General features: G+C 38.9%; 2 protein-coding genes across 5 annotated transcripts in view; both read left to right on the top strand.

Moving 5' to 3' along the window:
• LOC114652160 (FYN-binding protein 1-like) overlaps positions 1 to 22,385 on the top strand; it is a 1,204,993-nt gene that overhangs the window by 1,067,365 nt on the left and 115,243 nt on the right. The window lies entirely within an intron of this gene.
• LOC127527982 (FYN-binding protein 1-like) overlaps positions 1 to 22,385 on the top strand; it is a 218,789-nt gene that overhangs the window by 123,609 nt on the left and 72,795 nt on the right. For 3 of the 4 annotated variants that reach the window (XM_051928493.1, XM_051928492.1, XM_051928495.1), the window contains exon 2: positions 9,978 to 10,968. In XM_051928493.1, coding sequence (XP_051784453.1) covers positions 9,978 to 10,968 — 991 coding nt within the window. The remainder of the gene's footprint in view (positions 1 to 9,977; positions 10,969 to 22,385) is intronic. The other variant, XM_051928496.1, reaches the window with a different exon arrangement.

The following is a 22,385-nucleotide window of genomic DNA, read 5'->3' as shown; positions in this document are numbered from 1 at the left end:
TGAGCTACACTCACCATGTATCTCCTTCACTTCTACACCTCCCCTTACTAGTTGCTCCTCCTTCCTTTATAAACTTTATAACAATATATAACATTAATATAATATATACATTTATAACAATAAACTTTATTAATACTCACTCCAATATGAATTACTGCTTACAACAATGCATCCCATAATAGAGTCTGCCTTTTTAATTAGTTTGTTAATTTGGTGGTCCTCTCTTGAAGTGATCTAACCAGCCCAGCACACCACAGCACAGAAAATCACATTGGCCGTCACAGAGTTATAGAAGATGTGAAGGAAGTCACTTCCCACATTAAAGGAATGCAGTCTTCTAAGGAAGAAGAACTTGCTCTGCCCTTTCTTCTATAGTTCCTCTGTGTTCTGAGACCAGTCTAACCTGCTATTGATACTTGTGGGAGTGGACCACCTCTACATCTACTTCCTGTACGTATACTTCATTATAATGTTAAGTTGTACAATATTAAAATGTGAGTGTACTCACATATTATTTTTCCACACCTGGTTTTATGTCAAGTGCGTAATCACCAGAGATGGATGAAAGTAACTTTCATTGAAATGACTAAACAAAAACACACTGCTGTCTTTTCTGGCCTGTGTAAACAATAGTCTAACATGTAGTGTGGTTTGCCCACCTCCCACCCTAACCTCTTAACACCTTGGCTTCTCCTCCTTCCACTGTTAACTTCTTGCATCAACTATCCCGTCTCTCCTTCCATCGGGCAGTTTTAATCTCACTCTCATGGTCACCTTGGATCAATCTTATCTGCAGTAAGAGATGGCTATGAAGCAGTCAGCTAGCTGCAACTCTTTCTAAAGGCCCCTAGTGTGCCTACAGTGACAAAAGTCATCAGTGTGCCTGACAAGAAAAGCTTCCATTTAAAGAGATTATTGCTGGAATTTTATTTCTGTTTCTTTTCTTCAGTGACTTTGAACACAAAACCAGAAATTATAACCGTATGACAAGCAGGAGTCAAGCATTTAATCAGGCAAATGTTTATCACGCAAACCAAAAAAGTTAAAAGAGCTAGATCATGAATATATTATTCATAGCAAAACCTTACCTTTGATTCATTTGACAAATTAGTCTAGCCTTTTGTATGTAAACTTCAGACTAGCCTAAGCAAGCCATTGTTGTTAAAATGTATGGCATCCATTACATACTGTAGCAGATTGACACATGTGCTCAGCCAAGTACTGCTATAGCAGGAGCTGCTGAAGAAGTCGCAGCAGAGACTGTATTTTCTGAGAATCCTCAGAAAGAACCATCTCCGCAGAAATTTGTTCCTTGCCTTTTATCACTGTTCCATTGAGAGTGTGCTCACGTACGGACTGTGTGTGTGGTACGGCAACTGCACTTCCTCAGAAAGGAAAGCGCTCCATAGGGTCGTCAGGACAGCGGAGAGAACAACTGGTTGTACCCTTCCCACTCTGGAACAAATCTACACCTCCCAATGCCGCAAAAAAGCAATAGACATTTCACAGGATTCATCACATCCCGGTCATTGCCTCTTCTACCTTTTGCCATTGGGCAAGAGATACAGAGCAATGAAAACCAGGACAAACCGCATTAAAAACACCTTTTATCCAAAAGCAATCATGGCCCTGAACTCAGAATAAAACTGCTCCATATCATTCTCCCAATGTGCAATATAGACTTTAAGTCAACAAGTGCAATTTGTATATTTTGTAAAGTACTTTTATTACTATTCTTTTTTTTATTATTTTCTTTCTTCTTGTCTTTTTAACTCTTATGCCTCACACTGAGTCGACTGCACCTTCAATTTCGTTCCTTCTTAAAAGTGACGATGACAATAAAGATCTATCTATCTATCTATCTATCTATCTATCTATCTATCTATCTATCTATCTATCTATCTATCTATCTATCTATCTATCTATCTATCTATCTATCTATCTATCTATCTATCTATCTATCTATCTATCTATCTTATCTGCAGCAATCAGCATTACAATCACATTAGATGCTTTCATCAAACTCTGACAGAAAGAGCATAACAAATAAATAAAATAAATGTCAAAAGACAGACAAAAATTTAAAAAGAAGGCCATAACGACTGATGATCTGGATAATCATTATTTTCTAAAGTGGAAAGTCTCAGAACACGCTCTCTTTTAACACAAACTTCAACATGGTTCCTCTTCTTCAAGTCTTCTACAATGTATGTGTTCCAATCAGAATGGTGGTATTTGTCCTTTTACAAAACCTCCATAACCCCCGACTCCAACCTAAGAGGTTCAAACACATTTATAACAAGCTTAGTTGCTTATACTCTAGAAGTTGAGCAATGAATTGTCATCTTTTCTTGAGGATGTCTTGCATTTGCTGAAGACATGTCCAGAGAATAATATACAGTACATAATAGGACATTGATATTCTCAGCTTTTCCAGCCAACAAGTATTGGCATGTCAGCTATTTTTCATGTCTCATTACAAGATTTTTTCACTTGTTACTAGTCTTTTCACTTTTCATTAATTACTCAAATATGATTGTTTTTCAAAGGAATGTTTGCACAATGCACAAAAAAATAATCTTGCAATCTGAGAAAGAACGTTCATAAAATAAGGACATTTTGAGATTCAATACAGTTAAGTACGTGTAAATAAAAATATTAACATTAATGAAATCCTGAAAATAGTGACACTGTGGAGTACTGGAGTTGAAGGTTTTGGTTTCACGTAGGGGAACTAGATAGCTTGACCTCACACTTACTATAATGAAGATATGATACTTGTCCTGTGTTGTACTCTGCACGCTTGCTGTTCTTTAGGCCTTCCCAGCACATGGTCTTAATTAGTCTCCATCTTTCACCTGCAGACACTTCCATCAGGACATTTATTAAAATGCACCATTTTTAAATAGCATTAAGTCGCATTCATTTTTTAACTAAATAAGCAACAGATCAATGCAAACAGTTTTATCTCTTTGTGGGTGTGCTAAAGCAAATATATAAAGACACATTATAATTTTCTTAAGTTGTTTAGCTATTTATCTCCTAGTGCTGCCTCTGTGTCACTTAATGACAAACATTTCAAAGTAAAACTCCCTGCATGCCTTTGTTCTGAGTTTATGCTCTTTATACACTCACTCTGCTTCTTCATGCCTCTCATCTCTTGGCTCCTTCATTAACATTATTTTCTTACAGTTTCCTCTTCAGTAAAACTTTTCATTTCTTCATAGTATACTTGTCCTATAGGTGCTTGTACCTATTCACTTTACATCAACTTTGACATACATTCTTAAAAAATAAAGGTGCCAGAGTGGTTCTTCAGGGAGATGCCATAGAAGAAACATTTTTGGTTCTAAAAAGACCCATCTACATGCAGGTTCCAGAAGGAACTTTTATTTTTTAGATCCATCACAGGTCCATACAGTAAATAACCATAAGTAGATGGTCAGAAATTTGTGAAATAACAATAGGTTCCTGATTTTAAATTGGCTATTTCTACATAAAACAACACATGCCAAATCCAGATTTCTTAGTCTGTTAGTTCCCGGCTATGTAGCCTACCATACATGAAAAATTGCATTTTCTTTTTCACATATCAGGAAATTTGTCAAAGCATAAAAAACCTCATTTCATAAGCAAAGAACCCTTTCCAGAATGAAATTGTGCTTTGTCAAGCAATAGTTTTACGAGGAACCATACAACCATGTATAGAACTAAAAAATGGCAAATACAGAATCAATATTTTTAAGAGTGTAGCTTAATTTTGAATCTAAACAGTCTACAAGTAGCACATGATGCCTTCAAAAATGAGTAAGCCCCAAACTTTAGGAAGTCAAATCAAGCTTATCACATCTTTGTCCACAATGGCTGTCATCTTTGGTTTCTTATTCATTCATCATTCTTTGCTTTTCTAAGATCACTACATTCAGTGCTGGCCTTCTATGTATGTTTCATAAGCACTGGGAGGTTTGTCCAGATAGCCTTGGGTTACTTCATGCATGAATGATGAGGATTTAAAGAGTCATCGACTCTTGAAATTTTCTTCTGAACTTTTTTTCTTGTTGCTGTTTTATTTTGTTGTCAAGTCTATTATATATTCTATACATTTTTCTTTTCTAATTTTGTCATTTGTTGAATGCTAATTTTGGTTGATGATGTTGCAGATTGCGGTCTGTAAATTCTATGCATCATTTTAGTTTACATTGTGCACTGCTCTGCAGAAAGAAAGAAAGAAAGAAAGAAAGAAAGAAAGAAAGAAAGAAAGAAAGAAAGAAAGAAAGAAAGAAAGAAAGAAAGAAAGATTTTTTAAGTACATAATTTTAGATTTTTTAATATGCTGCTTTAAACTGTTATTTGAGACGTGAACATCTTGCTGCTCTGTTGTTATGGCTGAAAGGCAAATCGCACCAATCTGCTGTTTTCTATATAGTGACATACAGCATGACAAAATGGTGTGATAACATTATTTATACTTTGTGCTATATTTCTTTTTGCAGCACAAAATAATGTTTGTTGTATAGTCGATAAACACTGTAGATAACTAAAAAGAGGTATGACATAGTAACAGTATATATAGTATAGAGAAAAATTCACACATAGATTTACAGCAGTAATGACTTCAGTTTCAAGCCTGATAAATGTGTAAAGCTCCCTTAGATCAAATAACAGACAAATCAAACCATTGTGTGGCTACTGTATATATTTAATGAACTTCTGAGTACAAGAGACATTTTTTCCTTATAGCCAACTCACTAATGTGGCATGAGAACCAGGGTCTGAGTTAGAGAGAAAATGGGCTTTTGTAGTTCAGTTTGCACTCATTCAGAGACGTCTGGTGATTGCATCTAAATTCCACCTTTCATACAAGCAGGCCATTCCAGGAATTTGTCATTAAATTGTCATAAACACAACATCTCAGAGAAACAAAGCTCAGTAAGCCAAGACTTTGCATGATCCAAAAAAATGTACCACTTTTTGTTACACGTAGAATAGGCAGTGTTTCACATCAACTTTCCATTAGACTTGATTCATATATAGAATTCTGAAACTAGCTTTATGAACACACAATAGCACACCACTAACTACTTGAAAATGTCTGGAAATTGGATGGAGTCTAAATCAAGGAAGTTACTTTCAATTTGAGCAGAGGGGAAAATAATTATGTAGCTTACTGGTATAGTAAAAAGTGCAATAATATACGATCAAATTACAAAGGTACTGAATGAGCATAATTTTGTGATCCACAAAGGATTTATGATGTAAAACAAGATCTGGAGTCAGTTTTATGCAACTTTTATAACCCTACCACATTGATTCCATCTCATTCTGGAACTCTCTTCTGCAAATGTTATCAAAATGGGAAATGAGTGAGATATCCGTGGAAATGTAACTAAGTGAATGACTACATTTCTGGGACAGCAGAGCTTCTAATGCCATGTTATCAGTACGAAACTGGTCATTGGCATTTACAAATGTAAGAATTGCTGTACCTCTGTAAAGGGCTGTCATGCCAAAGATATCATGTTCTGTGGTTATCAATGGTATCTTTATCCCCTTGAGAAAGTAGGTTTTGGTGTCTTGACTATAACAGCAGAGCTGTTGAAGTGCAGAAAACTTCTCCGTCTTTCTTTCGGGTTGATAATTGCACCTTTATCACACAGATCTGTGGTTTTTTAACATCTAACAAACAATTTTCTTGAGATAAGGATGTAACTTCTTTGAAAGTAGTTATCTTTCTGTTTTTAATCTTAAAGCATGTAATTTAACTTTTTGAAACGGAAGAATGTAGTAGATGGTAACAGATTACTTTGCTTTACCCCATCCTTTGTAGAAATTACTTTTCTCCATGGTGATGGTAAATTGGATTCAGAATTTTATATCCAGGAATTATGAAATTGCTACATTGTAGCGTTTTATCTATCAAGCCATCTGTTTTATAGGTAGTGCGAAGAGTACCCAGAAACACAACAACACTATCACTACTACTGTGCCTGGTGGAAAATGGCAAGCCACAGGAGTAAAAAAGGGGAAAAAAAAGTGGATTAGACTTCGTTAGGAGCAATCTGTTGGAAGTGTCAGCAAATAGGCTCTGTTCGGTACTAAAAAAAGCACAAAAACAAAAATCAAAAGACAACCTTGCATTTAAAAACGTTAAACAAAAGAAAAAAAAATACTAAACCTACTCTAATATTATCTCCCTTTCTAGCTTGAAACGGCATTCAGCTTTTTGTTGTTGAATCCAAAGGTTTAGATGTGTGGTAATGTGTTCTGCTATATTTTATAACGCCTGTCATGATTAGGTGTTGAGTGAATTCATTTGATATTTTTTACATCTTGAACACTGTTTTTAGGCCCTTTTATCAGAATGTTTTGAGAACCGTCGTTGGTGCTGCTTCCCACGTTGCTAAGGGTGTGGCTTGTAGGGTCGTGACATGCAGGATATGAGATTGGCTGGGGATTCCTTCCATTATTCTATCTGTGGACACAAACCTCCTCAATCAATTCAAAAAATAGCTAAATGAAGCCTTTTGTTATTGTGCTTCTCACGAGTTTTGTTCTGTTTGACCTTTGTTTATTTTTTAAACTTCAATTCTTGTCTCACATTAGGATTTGGTGGCTATGTTTATTTTTATTTGTTTGACTCTAATTTTTACTTGCTCCTCTGAGTTTAGCTCAGTAAATAAATCACCTGTCCATTTCTCAGCAGGACAATGTCAATGCAATGACGTCTCATGTCCCAACTTCGGCTAAACACTTGACCAACAGTAAGCACCATTGCAACAGCAGCAAGACTGGGCCAAGAGTGTAAAATAATAAATAAAAACAGCAGTAGCAAAAATTAATAAGAAGCAGTCATAGGGCATGGCTAATTCATATAGTAAGCCTCTAGAAAAGCAAGAGAATCATATTGCTGACTGTGTCAATGAGGGATTATAGATGTACTACTTGTGATATACAAATGGCAAGTAGTAAGGACAGAATTAAAGTGAATAGATCAGAAGATGAAAGAAAAAATTGTGTTCAAAAACAACCATGAGTCTCAGCTAGATAAAGAAAAATTAACCAAGATATCAAAACCCAAAACATTAACCAAAAGATTCAATTGAAATAATGTTTATTGCCTTGGACTCACACCATGAAGAATCTCAGTTTGAAAATATGCACTGTGGTAACTGGTGGGGGAAAGCCATGAACCTGCAACATCTGGCACAGAAGTAATCTCCATGCAATGTGAGCAAAATGGAGAGCTCATCTTAGTTAGCCACAAAGAGACCGCTTTTGAATACTGCGAGCAGAGTGCTTCCTTATTTCATCAGCCGATCTCTTTTTGTGTCAGCCCCCATCTTTTCTGCATAGCATCACCACTACATTACACCCATCCACAGTGGAAAATCCCATCCTTTTCGCCAAGGGTATTGTCATGAACTCAACACCACAAAGCATCTCAGTTTAAAGATTTGCACTGTAGCGACTGTCGGAGGTTAGTCAGAAACCTGCAACATCTGGCTCAAAAGTGATCTCCTTTCAGCGTAAGCTAATTAGAAAGCATCTCTAATTATGCCAGGGTTAGCTTGACAATGAAGATGGGATTTGCACTGTGGAAAGGTGGAGTTTAGTGGTGATGCAGAAAAAGTGGATGCTAACAGAAAGAGAGTTCAGCTAATGTCACCAGGAAGCACTCCGCTCGCAGTGTTCAGATGTGATCTCTCTCTGGGGCTGACTAAAGTTCAAAAAAAGGAAGAGAATCTTAATATATATTCAGAATAAAACTCTATACATACACTGTGTAGCAGATAAGGCTTTTGTCCACCTCTTGGACCCTCAGGTACCACTCCAAACACCAGGTGAAAGTACAATAACTATTTATTTTACAGTTATCCCATGCACAAAGCACCCTCCAGTCCACACTACTCATATAATTCACAATCACTAACAATACTCTTTCCTCCTCGCCCAGACACTTAGCCACCCTACCTCCCAGCTCAGCTCAATGTCTGGGCTTTCCCACAGTCTCTTTATACACCCTGACCCGGAGGTGTTCCTGCCCAACAGTCCACAGTTCCTTATTCCTTCGGGTCAGGGTAAACAGTCCTTTTTCTTCAACCCGGGAGCACGTCGTTTCTTCCTGTCATGTGACCATGACGTACCCCCGGGTTATAGGGCACTTAAGAGCCCACGAGCCCCCCTACAGCGACTCCCGGTGGCCCCCAAGGTATCCAGCAGGGCTGTGTGTAGAAACTACAAAGTCCATGAGGCCCTGCTGGAAACTCGGGGCACGTTCATGCTGTCGGAGAGCTCCTCCTGGCGGCCTGGGGGTGAGGGCCAGGAATAAGAAGCCGGCAATCCACCACAACTGTAAAAACCTTGGAGTTCATAACAGCAGGGAGACTTAGGGAATGGTAAGCTTTGCATGTGTGGGGCAATGGGGACAGAAGACAGAGATAGAAGTGCAGTTGTGGTAGGAGAATACAAGATGTAGGAGTTGCCAGGGATGCTTGGTACTCTGTCTGACAAGAGTCCATGGAGGTAACATTAGATGTGGTATTTTCTCCTGGATGCTTGGGTACATGATCCCTGAAGAAAACACATAGGAACCATGCTCTTGCTATAATACACTAGGCACCTGAGGTGTTACTCTGGTGATGTAGTCCTTTAAGCATAACTAGAGGCCCAGGGGTGTAGGGTTAGTGAAAGTTCTAGCCTGGCCTGAAATAAATCCAGGAAAGTGATTATGGGGCTTGGCTATCTGAGACATGAGACAGAAAGAAAGAGACAGAAATTAAAAGGAGTGTTTGTATGATTTATGGTAGGTATGTGGGAAGCTCCACTACCATATGAACAATGGTTAAACAGACATATGTCTAGGTATTAGGACTTGTCTTTCTGTTGAATTGTACTTTACATTATCCCTACGTTCATCCCTGCATATAATATATTTAGAGTTAGTAAAGGAAACATTTTGCTTACTTTTTTACTCCCTGTGAATTTTTCCAGCTGCCACAACAATCTTATTTTATGGGATTAGGGAAACACTGTAACCATGAACCTTACAGTTTCAACTGATGTAAGCTAAATGTATATTCGTAACATGATGTCTATTATTTAAAATGATGTAAAATAGTACTAAAAGACATTTTACTTTGTATAAAACTTTTGACTAATTTAGTTTTATTAATAACTAGAAAGGAGCATAAAGATTAAATATGTAATAAAAAGACAGAAAAAAGAATAAGGCACATAGAATGGTTAATTTGACATTGCCAACCACTGTTCATCCATCCATTTGCCAAATTTTCTTATCCATTACAGAGTTAAAGAGTTCCAAATTTTATCTTAAAAGAATCAGACACAAAGCACAAACCCAACAAATATGAGATACCAGAGCACACTCTTTCAATTTAGAGTTCCCTAGTAACACAAGAGCACCTTTTTTTGTATATGTAGGAGCCTGGAGTTCCAGCAGAAAACCCACACAGACACAGTGAGGAGTACACTTTAGATGGAATATGAATTAAGGTTTCTGTAGCTGAAAGGCAGCAATGCTAACGAGTGTTCTTTTCATTTGTTGAAATGTTAACAAAAAAGAAAAAAAATATCAATAGTGATAAAAAAAATAGTCTAGTTTGACTTAAAATGGTTGTTCTACTTTTGATAAAGAGACATATGTCTGAGATGGTGTGAGATTTGCAAGACTACTGAATTTCTAAAAGCAGATTATAAAATAGATAATGAACAGAACATTTGAGTGCAATTTATGAGCCATTTATTAAAAATAGCAAGTGTTATCAGTAAAGTACACCAGATGCAAAGACATACCTCAAAAGGAAACTCCTCAGTTACACAGGAAGATGTATAAACCAAAAGTACCTTTTAAAAACTGTCTTGTGTCAACCAAAAGCCAACCAGCTTCTCAGAGCATAGTCAGCTACTTCTCAATTTCACTTCTTACCACTGCTGTTTTTCTTCTTTTTTAATTCCAGCAGACCCCCAAGGCAGATGTGAAGGCCATTATGGCCAAATTCAACAATGCTAATGAAGGTGTTCCTGTCAATCAGCCCAAACTCACTCCAACTCCTTTTCCAGGAGGTGCTTCAGGTCAAGTGAAGAAAGTTGTTTCTCCATTTCAGAAGACTGACTTCAATCAAGGGAACACAACACCAAAGCCGGTGTTTATAAAGCAGCAAGGATCTGTGAGGCTGCATCAAGAAGGTAATAATGACAAGGATCCACCTTTTTCTAAACTGAAAGCGACCCAGATGAAATCTTTAGGCCAATCAGATGAAACCAAGCCTATATTTCCTAAACCACCATTAAATATTAAAAATACAGAGCTGTTGAAAACTGATGAAACAAAGCCTGCTTTTATCAAGCCATCAACACTGAAACCTGTGTCCAACAGCAACCTGTTGGAGAAAGAACAAAAACCAAACTTTCAAAAGCCATCCTCTTCAGCTAAACCTCCTTGGGTGACCGAGAGTTCGCAGAATGAAGACAGCGGCACAAAGACTGTTCCAAAACCGAAGCCAAAAGTGGGCTCCTTCAAGATCCACAAAGAAACAGAAGAAGGAAGTCCTGGAATGGATTCTCAAGTAAAGCCTTATGGCGGCATCACTTTAAAACCGACAGTGAAGCCCATCGGACAAACAATTGTGATAGAGAAGAAAGAACAGACTGAAACAAATGAAAACAAAGCATCAAATCCCCGGGATGCTTTTCTTGCAAAACTAAGTCAAGGAGCAAGTGGAGCCACGACAGGTGCAGCGCTGAAGTCACCGGTGCATAAGCCTAATGTTGTTAAAAAAACATTTGGTCCAAACTTGGACAAAGAAAATGAAAAAACCGACAGTTCAGCTCCGAAACGCAAAACGTTGCCTCATAAATTAGCGATTGGAAATCCACCCACAAAACCCAATAGACCACCATTTGTTAACTTGGAGCAACATAAAACAAACACCTCAGTTAGCAGCTTTGGTAAGTCATTGTTATTTAAGTTATATTAAAAGCGTTAAATATTATTTCACTCTGTGTAGCAGGCTTGTTTACATTTTTATGATAGCACTAAACCATAAATGTTTCTAATTTTTTTTGTCATGTCAAGTAACCATCAGAACAGGACTAGTAAATCATGACATTGATGTCCAATGTGAAAGATACAGTATCAGCCATTGTTTTTCCATTGCAGACCTGAAACTTATCAACTTGGGCCCTAAAAATTGACTTCCTTCATTATATCTTCATTTTACAGAGTATGCCACATGGGGCCACATCTATAATCCAAAAACATTTAAAAGCTTATTATGAAAACTTTAGCCTGTTTCAGTTTTGTTGCTGATCACCATATGCGCCTTGTGTTTCTATGTGTCTCATGGCTTCCTTATATTTATTGCCTCTGCTGTGTTTCCAAATAATTAATTTTAACCTCATGTGAGACAATGCATCAAAAGGGGCAAGACTGTTAAGGTCACAAAGTGTGTCTGAAGTACTCTCTGCACCTAATCTTGGTCATGAGTGAGGGGAGAGCTGATTGTGGAAGTGATTCCTGTTTTTGCTACAGGGACACAAGGCTATACCTACGCTTAGAGGTTCCTGCTGTCCCTAAAATAGTTAGGTTTTTCTCAGGCAAACTCCATATGTCCCACTCTCTTAAATAGCCAATGTGTTCTGTAAATCTCCACTTGGGACCATGTATCCCAATATCATTATTCCACCCAGTGTGTACCTCTCATTTTCATGTATTTTCCCCTAATAGTTCCTGCCATCCAACACAGGCATCTCTCAATTTGTAAGAGCCAATCTTCCTCTAATTTGGAGTGGCTTTATTCTGCCCTGTGTCAACCTATAGATGTCCCTGTCTCTCCCAACATCTTGACAAACATGTGATGGTTAATTTTACTTTGTGAATGTTGTTGGTAAAAATTCAAAGAGGCTACGCAAAGACTATAAAGTGCAGTAGTGAAACCACATCTGGTGTGTAGTGTGCAGTTCTCGTTATTATACCACAGGAGACACATACCAGCATTAGACATTATTCAAAGAAAACAATCTAAGGGCACCTCTGGGATCAAGGGCATGTTCTGCTCCAAAAGGCGATTTAATTGTATTATTTCAGTGCTGAACCAGAAAGACACTGATCTAGCATAACTCATTCAGTTAAATGTGGAATAATGCAAAGGGAATCACACACAACTGAAGTCATGATGGAAAATACTGTAGGACTGTCCTTCAATCCAATGTCTAGACTCAGGAGAGATGAAGTAAGGTCTCACTGAAGGGAAGAAGGAAATGGAAGGTGAAAAGTGTGCTTAGTGATTCTGTTGAGGAGATCAAAACATATCACTGAGAAGACAAAGGTCGACAACTGTACTGTGTGTGGCATCCGCTTTTCTTGTTATATTTCTGCTTCACTTAACATTTTACACTCTGCCTTTAGTTTATCTCTCCTCAATGTGTTACATATATCAATCACGCTATTTTTTAATATTGGTGGTCTTTCAGACCTTCTCTGCAAGGGCTCCACTTCTATTAGAACATCATTTATTTTCCCAAATTTTTTTAAGATGAAAAATCTCTTGTCAAATTAAAGGCCTAAATTCATTTGTGGATCAGCATTGGACAGGCTGCTAAAAAAAGTTTGTAATGTTAAGCAGTTCCCCATAAGCTTGCTAGACCACACAATCAGCTCTTTTGTTTTATGGTACTAGCATAGTTTTTTAATGATTATAGTGCCAGTTAATATTTCCTGTGCTGTGCATGTGCATGGGTCAAAAGTATATGAGAGTGCATATAAGAGACAAAAAAGTGTTATTACAAAATTGAAATGAATGCTTTCAGGATTGTCTTGTTGTAACTCAATAATACTGTATATAACACCTAGACTCAGTTATATTACAGTTTACATAATGGTTGCTCAAGTTAGTCTATGGAGAGCAGCTTTGGCTATTGGTATTCATTGCAAATAATCTTTGACTCATAGGTCATTCTTGACTATAACTGAACTCATCACTTCTTGTTTTTGTATTTTCCTCTTTTTTTAATTTGCCTTCTGATACTGAATGCGGAATGAGCTGGTGATGTGACACTTTGCAAAATTGTGTAATGAAGCTAAGAAACATTGATCTTCAACTGTGCATTTACTTTTAATAATAATAATAATAATTCTTTGCATTTATATAGCGCTTTTCTCACTACTCAAAGCGCTCAGCAATTGTAGGTTAAGGACCTTGCTGAAGGGCCCAACAGAGCAGAGTCCCTATTGGCATTTTATGGGATTCGAACCGGCAACCTTCCGATTGCCAATGCAGATCCCTAGCCTCAGAGCCACCACTTTTCAGCTACTGTATTACATTTGGAGTTGGCTGTTGACAGGGCCACAAATTATGATGGCTGCAAGTCAGGAATCAGTTGTGGGTGGGGTACCATGTCATTGTCAGACCACTCATCTGTATAGTACCATCCACTTATAAGGAGTCAATTTAGAATTGCCAATTAACCACAGCTTTGTGATGCAGCATTCAAAACTGGAGTAAAATTCAGTCAATCACAGATAATGGCCAAACCCCACATGGGCAGAGCATAAGTAGGGGTTTGAACCCAGGACTTTGAAACTATGAGGTAGTAATACTAACCACTGTCCTATCCTATAACCCTTCTTTTGGTATGTATTAGTTACCTACATATTTTCCACTAGCATACTGTAGAAATCGAAAATTTGCCCTGTTACCATAAAAACCACACCACTTCCTTTGGTTGATCAGTTCACTGAACCAGATCACTTAGTTGCAATTGCTACATAATGCATTTTAAGTTATTCTCAGAGAATAAATATTTCATTCATATGCATGTTTCCCATTTTCATTCATTTCTTTACACTCACAGTGGCAACATGCTAATTTAGTCTGACTAGGCCTCCCTATCCTCAGGACGTTCTTCATACCTCAGTGTGAAGCGTGTTCTAGGTCTGCCCTTTCCAGTTAGCTGTGCATGGGAAGTGCCAAGGCAGCATTCTAAGTACATGACCAAACCACTTCACCCACCAAAGGGCTTTGTATTTCACTAAGCTCTTCATGTTGTCTGCTGAGGCCAAGAGAACTAAACTATATATTACCTGCAAAAAAAAAAAGCATACTTACAAGCCTTAAGCATTACACTAGATGAGACACAAACTTTGCCTATACCTTGACATCATGTCCTATGAATCAGGGGTTCTCAAACTTGGTCCTATGGACCCACTGTAGCTACAGGTTTTTGTTCCAACCAGTTTCTGTTCTTAATTGGACTCCTAGGCTAATTAAGTGAATTGTTATTTCCCAGATTCTGTGTTTTGGCAACAACAAAGAAATTAGAAAGTTCAGTTTGGTAAATCTATATATATAATTCACTAAGCCGGAAGACAAGTAGCCACCCATGGAAAGCACGCCGGAAGGGACGTGGATTCACTAAGCCGCCGCCAAGTAAGACGCCCAAGACCATTGGATACGACGACAACTCGCAGAGCCACGCCCACCAACTCGGACGCGACAACTCTGAAAAAACAACATCATTTATGTTCGGCTGGGCTACAGTAAACATGCACCTCTGAGCCACATTGACTTTTCGGTTACGAGGCTCGACCGCGTGCACCATAGCAAACTGTTTTACATGCTACATACAGCAATTCGCATCCGCGACAAACATGCGTTTTCGGTTACGAGGCACGACCGCGTGCACCATAGCAAACTGTTTTACATGCTACATACAGCAATTCGCCGTGACAAACATGCGTCTTCTTTGATGGTCCTGCAGGAACACGGAAGAAGTTTCCCCGCCCACCAACACTCCTTTTTTCACGGCCCGCGTCTACCCTCGCTCTCTACAAACTGCAACAACTCACCACACAAGGACGCCCTGTCTCTCGAGGCATTCACACTGCCGGAAGACAACCATGGGATACGCAGAAAATAGCCATGTCAGTCAACGCAGATCAGACACACAAACAACACTGAATAATCAATAGCTGCAACTGCTTTGCCCGCCCCAACTCCTCACCTGAGTCGGTTTCGTCTGTGTTCAGCAGTGTTTCCCAAACTCGGTCCTGGTGAACCCCTGTGGCTGCAGTGTTTTGTTCCAACCAGATTCCTAATCATTAATGCCGGTGAAACTCATCAGGGATAAGTCGGTTTTTCAAATGCAGTTGTGTAGCAGATTAGCAGGATGTAATAATCCGAGATGAATGCGCGCCTCCGCGCTGAGTGAAAACACAATGTATATTGCTGCAACAAAATGATGAAAGAATGGGCGCATTTTTTTCACACAAGCTGAGTGGGTGGGTGTTAGTTAATTAGCAACTCGAAGGATTTCAAGATATAATATGCACAAGAGGTAACACTGCAAAAACAGCCCAAACCAGAAAAGACCGCTGGCAAAAAGTGGCCAACAAACTAAACGCGTGTGCATTGTACTTACTGAAAGCAGCGTTACGGATTTTGCAAATGTTCATTTTTTTCCCTCTGCTTAAAAAACATTGAAAAAGCGGTGCGGATTGGTTTGCAGCGTGTAAAACAGTTTGTTTGTCGCGGATAATTTGCTATCCACACAGGGAGGAACCGGGAAGCGAACCCACAATCTTCCACTGTCTCCTTACTGCAAAGCAGCTGTACTACTACAGCGCCACAAGGCAGTTAAAGAATGCACCGGGCCACATGTTCATTTTTTCCCCTGTGCTTAAAAGACATTAAAAAACTGTTTCTCAACGGTGACTCCAGAACAACTCAGTACGCGAAAAACGTCCAGAACCGCAAACAACAATGAAAACTCTATGTGACTCACAGGTAGTGATGGGCCGCTCAATACTCAGGTTTCGACACTGTGTCGAGCTTTCGAAGCACTGCAGATTTTAATACTTGATCGAATAATAACATCTGTGATTTAAGGATTTCACATTTTCTTTCTCAAATGTGCTTACCTATATCATGGCAAAGTACAGGGATAAACCTTTATTTTCTGTCTACTCCGTTTTAATTAAGACAGACCAAAGAAAACATTTAAGGCTATTAAATGTGATCTCAAGAAAAGATCAGGGTTAATTATAATACTAATAACAGGAGCGATTATAATGATACAGTGCAAAAGTAAATACTAATTGAAAGAGCCGGGAATGCATGAGGTGAGGCGTCTTATTTTGTTTAACTCTTGCTATCGTATTGTGCATTCTGCCTGTCGGCGTTAGTTGTATTTATATTTTTTAGACATCACACACTAGAAGCTGCTGACGAACCCTTCTCTTCGTTGTCAGTCTGTAGCTACGAAAAAATAAAAGCAATACGACTTTTAACAGACGTCATTGAAGTGTATCATAAGTTTCTGTAACGTTAATGAAAATGGCCAGGAGGTGTCACGAGAGAGGTGAGTGTCAAATGCTTTGAAGCTTCGATACGATTTCCGACACAATTGCTTCAAACGTGTTGATGCTTCGTGAGGCTTCACTCCGTCCATCACTACTCACAGGTTACTGAACGAGAAATCAGCAGACTAGCATGACGGATGGGGCGTAATGGGCGTCCTTCCCCTCTCCTCCGGATTTTTCAAATGTTAATTTTTTTCCCTGTGCTTAAAAATCATTAAAAAAGTGGCCTGATTATGCAGCGGGTTGGCTAGTATATATATATATATATATATAGTATATATATATATATCATATATATATATATATATATATATGGATCTGAGCATTAGCTATTGGAGAGACTCTCCATTCCAGATCTCCGGCATAGGCTTTTCCAGCAAGGAAAATGTGGATTATATCTTCTGAAGATGTGTACTCTTGATAGGGCTACCCATGGCAAACTGGTCAAAGATATTTAAGAGGTTGGGCTAGACAAAGAACATTCCATTAATAACCCTCATAATAGTCTCAGATAAATTAACAGTCATACTGTGATCCACTACTGTGGCCAGGTTAAGAAGAGAAGTTTGCCAATGAGCTTCTGGTGACAGGATGACCCACGTAGCCCAGTCAGGCTTAGTTTAGAAAAACTGCATGGAGTTGCCATGTGGTCTCTCCACAAACAGGATGAAGGCTGAAGGTTAGCTGAAATACCACTTGGACATGTAGCAAAGACGATACAGATCCAGGAATAAACATATTGTAGCTATAGTCCAAGTGCCAAACACATGACAGAATTTATACATATATTTTTTAAGAAGCAACCATATTTTTTATGAAGAGACCAGTACCATCAAAGCCATAAAGTCAGCATGTCTATTTGAGCAAAAACTGAAGTCTTTGGGAAGAAAGGGGTATAGTTCAGCAAAAACGTTATTTGCTTAAATAAACTTTCCTAACCACTTAAGCTAGGTTCCTTTTCTTTATCACCAAAACAAACAACATACAACATAGATCTTTCTTAATAATAATAATAATTCATTTTATTTATTTGTAGGCGCCTTTTTAAACACTCAAGGACAACGAACAATAAACAAAACACAGATTATAAACAAAAGTAAAATACAAAAGTTGAAATCAGACAGAGCAATTGTAATCAAAGAGAAAAAGCAGTCTTAAACAAATGAGTTTTAAGTTTAGATTTGAAAAGTGAAAATGATTCAATATTTCTAAGCTCAGGTGGTAGTGAGTTCCAAAGCTAGGGAGCAGAGCAACTGAATGCTCTACTCCCCATAGTGGTAAGATGGACGAAGGGGACAGTCAAGTGGATGGAGGAAGAGGACCTAAGGGTACAGGAGGGAATGGCAACATGGAGGAGGTCAGACAGATATGGAGGGGCAAAGTTGTGGATAGCCTTAAAAGTTAGTAGGAGAATTTTGAATTGAATTCAGAACTGAACTGGAAGCCAATGAAGCTGCTGCAAAATGGGAGTGATATGGTGAATAGAGGGGGTTCTAGTAATGATGAGGGCAGCTGAATTCTGGACCAGTTGAAGCTTATAATGAGATTTGCGAAAAAGACCAAAGAAAAGGGAATTGCAATAATCCAGACGAGAAGTGACAAGGCCTTGAACAAGGATAGCAGTGGTGTGGGGAATGAGGGAGGGGCGAATACGATTAATGTTACGCAAGTGGAAATATGCTGAGCGGGAGATGTTATTGATGTGGGACTGAAAGGATAAAGTACTGTCAAGGATGACACCCAGACTCTTAACCTGTGGGGAAGGGGAGACAAAGGAATTATCAATAACAAATGAAAAATGATCAGTTTTGGATAATATTAATTTTGTACCAATGAGGAGAACCTCAGTTCTGTCACTATTTAATTTAAGAAAATTTGAAGAAAACCAGGTTTTGATTTCTGCTATGCAATCAGTAAGTGAGGAGGGTGGAAAGGAAGCAATAGGTTTGCTAGTGAGATAGAGCTGGGTGTCATCAGCATAACAGTCAGTCAGTCATTTTCCAACCCGCTATATCCTGACACAGGGTCACGAGGGTCTGTTGGAGCCAATCCCAGCCAACACAGGGCACAAGGCAGGAGCAAATTCTGTACAGGGCGCCAGCCCACCGCAGGACACACACACACTAGGGACAATTTAGGATCGCCAATGCACCTGACCTGCATCTCTTTGGACTGTGGGAGGAAACCGGAGCACCCGGAGGAAACCCATGCAGTCATGGGGAGAACATACAAACTCCTTGCAGGGAGGTCCTGGGAAGCAAACCCAGGCCTCCTTACTGTGAGGCAGCAGTGCTACCACTGTGCCACCGTGCCACCCATCAGCATAACAGTGGAAGCTAATGTTATATTTATGAAAGATATTGCCAAGGGGAAGGAGGTAAATAATGAAAAGGAGGGGCCCCAGGACAGAGCCTTGGGGCACACCTGAAGTAACAGCGGTAGGTTGGGATGTGAAAGTTTTAAGCTGAACAAACTGACTGCGGCCTGAGAGGTAGGATCTGAACCAGTCTAGTGGAGTGTGGGTAATGCCAATCGAAGATAATCTATTGAGAAGAGTAGTGTGACAAATAGTGTCAAAGGCTGCACTCAGATCAAGGAGGATGAGAGTAGTAATTAAACCATAAGCTGCTGCCATAAGGAGGTCGTTAGTAATTTTTATAAGTGCCGTTTCTGTTCTGTAGAGGAGTCGAAAGCCAGACTGGAACTGTTCATACAGATTATTTTGAGATAAATGAGAATGAGGTTGAATAGCCGCTATTTTTCAAGAATTTTGGAAATGAAGGGTAGATTAGAAATAGGACGAAAATTACTGAAAATTAGTCAGATCGGCACCAGGTTTTTCTCAGTATTGGGGTTATTGCAGCAGTTTTAAAAAGATGAAGGAACAGTACCAGTAGTGAGAGAAGAGTGGATTATAGCAGAGATAAGGGGGACCAGAGAGGGGAGGCAGGCTTTGACCAGAACTGTAGGGAGGGGGTCCAGTTGACAGGTGGATGGCTTAGACTTACAGACAAGATCTGAGATTTCTAAGAAAGTAGGAAGCTGAAAAGAGGAAAATGAGTGAGTTGGTGGGTGAAATTGAAATAAAGTACTGGAGGAATCCATATACAGAGACTGGTGAATCTTCTGGATTTTTTCATTAATGAAGGACATAAGGGAATTGCAAAAATCAGTTGAGTAAAGGTGAGAAGGTAAAGAATCCAGTGGTTGTGATATTGTTATGTAGTCAAAACAATGACTTGGTATTGCCTTCATTGGAGGAAATAATGAGAGTATAATAGTTAGATTTAGTTTGGGCAACACAGGTCTTGTAATAAAGTATATGGTTTTTGTACATCTCTTTGTGAACAGAGTGTGGTTTTTTTATATAACCATTCAAGTTGCCGGCCTTTGGCTTTCAAAAGCCGAAGTTCAGGCGTGAACTAGGGAGCAGAAAAGGAGAAAGAAATATATCTAGTTTTTAATGGAATGACAGAGTTAAGAATACCCTTAAGTCCAGTGTTATAGTGTGAGACCAGTTCTTCAAGAGTGGATAAATTATGAATGTCCATAAGGGAATCAATACTAGAAGAAAGAGAGTCTAAGTTAATATTCTTAATATTACGGAATGGCATGAGATGGGAAAGCTTAGTGTTGGAAAGTGCAAGTTTAACATTGAATGAAATAAGAAAGTGATCAGTTATGGGGAGTTCATCTGCAGTACAATCAAGTGGGGTAACTCCAGAACAGCAAATCAAGTCCAAAATATGTCCTTTGGAATGAGTGGGAACATCAGTATGCTGCTGGAATCCAAAACTCTGAAGGCAGGATGTAAAGTCTCTAGTAATGGGGACATTGATATTATCCATATGTATATTGAAATCCCCCAGAAGTATTATGTTTAATGAAACAGTAGATAAGTGTGTAAGGAAAACAGCAAAGTCATTCAGAAAGTCATTATTTGGTTTAGGGGGCCGGTAAACATTTGCAATAATAGTAGGAATAGGTCCATTTAATTGACATACAAGAGATTCAAAAGAATCTTGTGCCAGCTTTCAGTTGATGCCTCACTCCCTCAGGCAAACAGCTTCCTATATATTCCAGAGTCAGTTTCATGTACTCCGTACTCCACATGCATCTCATACCTGGGTCTGCACGACTGCATTCACTTGTGTAACACCACATCTGGCACATTCTCTCTTACCTTCCTTTTCATGCAACTCCAAACATTTGTTTTTACATTATTGTCAATAAGAAAGCTACGGCCTCAGTTACTGCTTCCTTGGAGCCATTATACTGAACTTTTCTCCAACTGGTGAGACATCTAATTATAAGATCAAAGGACCAAAACAGATACTGAAACAAAAAGTAAAACCAGCAAATAACAAGGATGTAAATGCACTCAAATGCAATTAAGGGATATACTAGGCCCATTTTAAAATTTATAAAAGGTCTGCATTTAAGTGTACAGTATGCTAGGTAACATTACTAGTAGAATTTTACTGCATTGGTATTTAAAAAAGTTTAAGTAAACCTACTCAAAATCTGCTATAGAACTTCATTGTATAGTAGAGCATTGTCTCCCTCCTGACACATCTAGACACCACCACCTACATTCAAGAGTATTTGGCTATGCTCTGAATCTGATCATGTGCGGCAGTATAGCGCCTCTCCTCTCCTCTGCACTCTTGGAAAGGCAGAAGGCACTATCGTCTGAACGGGTAGCCACTATCACCAGGCACATGTAACGATGTGATTGCTCTTACAATGAATAGCACCGGCCATATAAAACACTGCGGGTTCAGCAAGTTAGTTACCTTATCAACAACTCAGCCACCATGTACATCATTGTCACATCTGTTAAAGCTAATTTGCCTCAAAATAAATGAATTACGAGTCAACGCAGGCCCCTGAGACAGGATGTTTGCCAGGCACATCTTGGATGACTTTTGCATTAATAGGATGTAACTGCTTATGGTTAAAAAAAGTGGCTTTGAGTCATCATTTAGCTGGTTTGGCTGCATGTCCCTGCTTGATCATTCCCCAGTTTGTTTGAAATGTTGCATACACATGGGTCAGTGTTGGCGTACATATACGTATTTTCCCCTATCAAGTTTTCTTTTATAATCTTTTATAAATCCTGGTGTTTGCGTGACAAAAAGAGGCTCAAAATGTGCATACGCAAGCTTAATAAATGAGGCCCCTGGACCTTAGCCTAAATTGTCTACATGACCATGTAGAGCTTGGGCGCTGCTCCACTCACTGCAGGTTTTCTTAATCTTCTTAATCAGTGACCAGTTTTTTCTGCTAAGTAACTTCTTTTGCCTTAGTTTTAATTAACTTGACTCAGGTCTCTTAGTTGTTTCTTTTTCCTTAATTAGCAGCCAAACAATAAAGAGACACGAAACAAACCCCCACATGACCTGCTCACCTATGTCCATCACGCAATATCTGAAAGTAAAGAAAGGTGATGGTCTCATGGTCTCAGTAAGGTTGATCTCTTGGGTCACCAAAATGTTTTGACGATGTTCTTAGAAAAACCAGAAAATCAACTATTTTGGAAATGTTTGCTGTGGCAGAATGAGAGCAGCAACAAGCTGTGGAATTAAACAACAGGTTTAATTATAAGCAAGAATTGGCTTCTCATTAAGAAACTGGTTGGAGTGAAAGTGGTTGTAGTTTGAAGCCCGAATTTAGCTGGTCATCTGTTGGCTTGTTTCACGTCTCATTTCTGTTTGGCTGTCATTTAATGAAGAAAAGAATCAATTCAGAGGACCGAATCGTTAAAAACAGGGCTATTAAAATGAAGCGAAAAGAAGATAATTAGAATTGAAACCTAGTCACTGATAGGAAAATGGTTAGAATGAAAACCTGCAGCCAGTACGGCCCTCCAGGCTTGGAATTCGACGCCCGTGCCATAGAGGCTCAATCAACACATTATGTAGCCATGCATAGTCTACCATGTCACTCTGGTGACATCTATCATCCTGTTTAAACTCTTAGTTTACTACATATTGTGCCCTACTGT

The sequence above is a fragment of the Erpetoichthys calabaricus genome, chromosome 5 (assembly GCF_900747795.2).
Source record: "Erpetoichthys calabaricus chromosome 5, fErpCal1.3, whole genome shotgun sequence".
Lineage (NCBI taxonomy): Eukaryota > Metazoa > Chordata > Cladistia > Polypteriformes > Polypteridae > Erpetoichthys > Erpetoichthys calabaricus.
Note: the sequence above shows the minus strand (reverse complement) of the source record. Positions and strands in the feature narration are given on the sequence as shown.